Source organism: Pomacea canaliculata, linkage group LG1 (genome assembly GCF_003073045.1).
Source record: "Pomacea canaliculata isolate SZHN2017 linkage group LG1, ASM307304v1, whole genome shotgun sequence".
Lineage (NCBI taxonomy): Eukaryota > Metazoa > Mollusca > Gastropoda > Architaenioglossa > Ampullariidae > Pomacea > Pomacea canaliculata.
Window position 1 is genome coordinate 31,194,610 of NC_037590.1, and position 4,913 is coordinate 31,199,522.

The 4,913-nt window shown below is 41.9% G+C and overlaps 1 protein-coding gene across 1 annotated transcript; it reads left to right on the plus strand.

Annotated features, from left to right (window-relative positions):
• The first annotated feature begins 2,923 nt into the window (after positions 1–2,923).
• LOC112568377 lies at positions 2,924–4,913 on the plus strand. Its single transcript, XM_025245662.1, has 3 exons — positions 2,924–3,427; positions 3,899–4,024; positions 4,469–4,913. The coding sequence occupies exons 1-3, from the start codon at positions 3,352–3,354 to the stop codon at positions 4,582–4,584; spliced, it is 318 nt and encodes a 105-aa protein (XP_025101447.1). The 5' UTR covers positions 2,924–3,351; the 3' UTR covers positions 4,585–4,913.

The window sequence follows — 4,913 nt, forward strand, 5'->3', positions numbered from 1 at the left end:
GCCGAGGAGATGACGTGGGTACAGGGTGGCTGGTTGACACAATGGCGGATGAGACGTCAACGACGAAGAACACATAGAGTCTGTCGAACACGAGGAAGATGCGAAATACGAAGACGTTGCAAAATATGGCGAACATGTAGAACAGATAAAAGCCTGTAGAAAAAAAAACAATTTCTCCAATAAACAGGCAGCTCTTCCACAACTGCACAGTTTCTAAACACACGTATATGCATGTGACCGTTACAGCGCCGGTCCTAAAGCATACAAATCCATTTAATAAAACACGGGTGCGCGCCACATGCGCTGCGACCCGGCCAATACAAAAGCCATTCTAACCGGACACAAGTCTACACTCCAAAAAAAAAAAATCCGTGAACATAGTCATTAAAAACATAAAGATAATAACATATAAAGATCAACCCATTCACACTCCAATCCCCAACTAAGGGCCCCATAGACTGGAACGTGTAAAAACTCAAAGAAAAAATACTCTACTAACCCAAATCGGCTTGTGATGGTACCCGACGGTCAGCTGCCTCCACAACGGGAACGGCAGAAACCTCCCGTGGAAGTCCGCGGACACTTTCCAAGGGAAACTCAAACGACCTGGGTAACACGGCGCAGCCTACACTGCCCAAATGGCCCGGCCTTCCCGCCGTCTGTCAGGCACAACACGCTCCTCTCCACCGAGCCCAGGTCAGAACTGCCACGAGGGACGCTGCTCTCTGGGGTCACTTCTGTCGCCCAGGGGCTGTGACCAATCGTCAGCGCCACGACACCAGCCCATGCCAAGGCGCGTGAACGCTTCTCACGCCAAAACCTTGGACAGGAAGGGAGGGGCCGACAGTGCACCCCCCAGAGCTCCCACCGCAGCACACAGCACTCGAGCCGACGTCACGTGACGTAACAAGAGCGTGACGTAAGGCACGGCTACGGTCAGCTGGAGAAGGCCTTGACCTTCCCCCTGCACACTGTACAAAAAACAGCCGTCAACCGTCGTCTGCTGTGAGCTGCCTTACTGAACAGGAGCGTCCCCAGGCGCTGACAGAAAGGCCCAAATCGTGACACGCGACACTCACCTGCCAACATTTCTCTTTGAGCCTGCAGTCTACCTTCAGAAAACGTCTTACCTCCATGAACTACCTTTAATTACTTTAATCTTTCAGATACATTTGTCTTCTCACATCTTTTATTAGAGATGATTTTTTTATCTGAAGACTGTTTTAATGAAGTTGTCCTCCCTAGACTTTCGTTTTCGTGTGCCTCTTTTTATTTAAAAATCTCTCTCTCTCTCTACACTTTTCTAAGGTATGTGGTCAGTCTTTTGTTTACGATTTTTAGGAAAAGGGTGTCTCTCAGTGCAACATGCTCTCACCAACCCTGTTCAACATTAAAGAAGATTCGATCTGTCCAGAATTAGAAGAAATGGGTCGTTAACCAGCATAGACAAAATTTGTTCCTACTTTATACTTCAGCAGGAGTGTGGGCCAGGCGCATAAATCTTGTCGTGTTGCCTCCCTTCTCAAGTCTCCATGCACATACCCACCCGTTATATCTTTACCCACGTATTACCTCTTTCATCCTTACGTTCCAGCCTTAAAACCTTCCTCAAAATTTTTTTTTTTTTTTTTTTTTTTTTTTTTTTTTTTTTTACAAATCGAGATGTGGAACTTCTAGCCCGCTGACCGCATACAGTTCGCGAAACCATTATATCCGGTCTGCCAAGGCAACCACAAACTTATGTTAATCTCTACCTTTTTTTAAGCAACATAAATATATATTATGTGACTCGTTAGTTACCTTGTTGGATTTCGGAAATTTCACAGAGAAAGAAAGAAGTGACAGTTGATTGTAAAGACATAGACTCTAAACCCGGTTCAGCTATTATGATATATTAAAAAAAATCCTGTCCCTCAGCGAATATCACTCGTACCGTATTTCCGATTCCATCTAAAGGAGAGAAAACGCACCCAGTGTATTATTTTATTATTATTTGTATATTAATATAATTAATTATTATTATCATCATCATCAAAATTAATTTCTGTATTTTATTACAAGATAAATAAGTCCCTTCAGCAAAGTATAGTCGTTGACGGGAGTTCCTGTTGCTTTTTCTCCAGGTCAGAGTGCTGGAATGTGCCCTGAGTCGAGAGAGAGTTGAACGAGATGTTGAAACACTCCGCCCAGGTGAGCAGACAGCAGTGTAAGACACGCCCACAGATCCCATCAGCCCCTGCGCCTTCATGACCTTGACCCGCAGTAGAAGTTTTGTCACGCGACTTGAAAATTTATTATATCGTTATCGGAGACAAGCGACTGTCTGAATTCCATAACTTTATCAGAAAATTCAGCGTTCTGAGAACGTGCATAAAAGTTATTCAAAACATTTCGCAAGTCCTGATCGCTCTCCCCATTGAGCTCGACTGATTTCCTAGTGCGGTCCGTCTTGTGATTAACAGACGCCATAGACTTGACCCCTGACACGGATTCGAAGGTCGACGGCACAGTCACGTGACTCTATATTGTCTTTATATTCTCTTGTCGCTCATTGATAGCGCCCTTTACTTCTCTATTCGTAGATCTTTTTCAAGGCATCACCGGTAAAATAAATACAGAAATAATTTTTTCTTCTTATTTAGTACATTTTTGAAGTTTTTGGGTACCCTCGGTTTGTTGTTTGGAAATATGACAATGGTTTTACTAGGTATTACAGAATAAACACAAAAAGAAATGTAAGACGAAACAACATCTGTCAATTCATCAAGGCAATCACATGAGTTGTACATAACATCTCACACCGAACAATCAAAGCAGCCTCGCAAACATTCAACTCTTTCATACATTCAAACTTCACGTAGTGAACTACAGCTTTAATGCATTCACACACAGGCCTGTAAACAGTCGTGGTAAGAAGAACCAAAAGATGACGAGGGTTGCTGTTGCACGTCTGCCACGTCAGGAAAATAGTCACTACAGCCAACCACAGGCTGACGTGCTGCAGGAGATGAGACATTAAGACAAACTTGCAGCATGACAACTGAGTGACACTTTCCTCCCACCTACCCAACACTCCTTACATCCACGACATTATTCTCATTACTCCCTCGTAACGCCTCCCTCTCGACACCGGCGTGCCACAGTGGTGTGTGAGATATAAAAGGCCTTACATGCCACCAGCAAGGACATTACGAATTCACATTTAGGTGGAGTCATCGACTCTACAAGCAGAGGAACTAGAGATCACCGACTAGCTGCCTGCTACACACCCCGAGTAGTCTCACCATTGCTGTCACCACTTTCACCTGAGGAAAGACAAGAGGCCGCGAGTTCTCACTCCACAAGACCAACATGACAACAACACATCGGTTAATGGCCGCCGCCTTCTACCTGTGCGGGCTTTTGTTTCTTTTTCACGTCGACTCTGGTAGGTTTACTTCATTGGATTCGTTTGTTTTTTCGTTTTACTCATTTGATTTTACTCCTTCCTTTAAAAAAAAAAAGTATTGTGATTTCCGACATATCAGCTTTAAGTCACTTTAAAAAAAATCATTGGTACAAATCTGAAAATTTTTAATAAACAGTTAAAATAAAATAAAGCAAAAATGACAGGTTTGTCTGTAACACAAATTTGAACTATAGATAATTTTAACTTTCTATTGAGAATTAACAATTTAAAAACTTAAAATAAAATTCATTTTCACGGATTTTTTTGTGGTAAAGAAAGCGGCCGTGTATCGGCATCATGTATTGTTATTAATTCGGGTTAAGGGGTACGTGTAGTTTAAAACCACCAGGCTGTGTTAGTCAAGGAAGGTGTAGATTCAATAGCACTCCATTTCCCGGTGACTAGTAATCACTGGAGCAGGACTGACACACTCTGTTCTTTGTGTTGCAGTGAACAGCATAAAATGCAAGACTTGCATGAACACTGGCCCCGACTGCCATGCTGGAAATGTGCCAGCTAAAGAGTGCTGTTTCAAAAGCAGTCAGTGCGTCACTATGATATTCAACTCCACCAGATGTAATTAAACATTTCGTTTGAGTTTTGTATATTTGTCCGTCTGTGGGTCTGTGCACTTCCACATTGTTGTTTTACTTCCGTTGTATTCTATTTGCTTTGTTTACCTCCCTTTTAGTCATGTGAGTGAGCGTGCACTAAAAGAACTAATTTTTTCTTCCTTTCTCTCAATTGTGAGTCTCTGTCTTTTATATATTAAGGTATATAACACAATTTGTGTAAGAAAGTTCTCGTTTATTGCATCAAATTGTTTTGGTTCGACAGACAGATAGACGGAAAGAAATGTTGAGAAAAAGAATAACGTACAGGTAAAAGTATGATAGATTGTCAAACAGGGAATAGATGGATGTTTAATTAATATTAGATGGATAGGTGGAAAGATGGATAACATTACTTTTATGTATCCCATTACATGCCATTGATAAATCATTGCCCTTTGCCTGGCAGCATCACACCTGGAAACCTACCGATTATGCGGAGACGACGGAGGAAAAACACGTTGTAGGCCTGTCGGTCATCGCAATCATTGCTTCACCTACTGCTGCACGGACGACTGTAACTAGTTGACAGACCATGAGAAGACGGCATGTACCATGGTCATTTTGTCAGAAGCCGCCATTGACAGACGAAAACTATTGCTATTGTTCTTCTATATTGTAAGAAATAGGTTTGAATGACATTTAGAAAAATTACAAATCACACAAATCGCATGATTTCACTTCAAAGTCGTCTTTCGTCTGCTGCTTTGCATCATCGGAAAATTTATAAGTGATATTGCTGTTATTGAAGACTTTCGATAATATTCTTTCGGCTTGTCAAAAATCTATGGTGACATCTCACATAAAATTGTTCTATTTTTGACGAGAAAAATAATAAAGAATCGAGTTGCAAA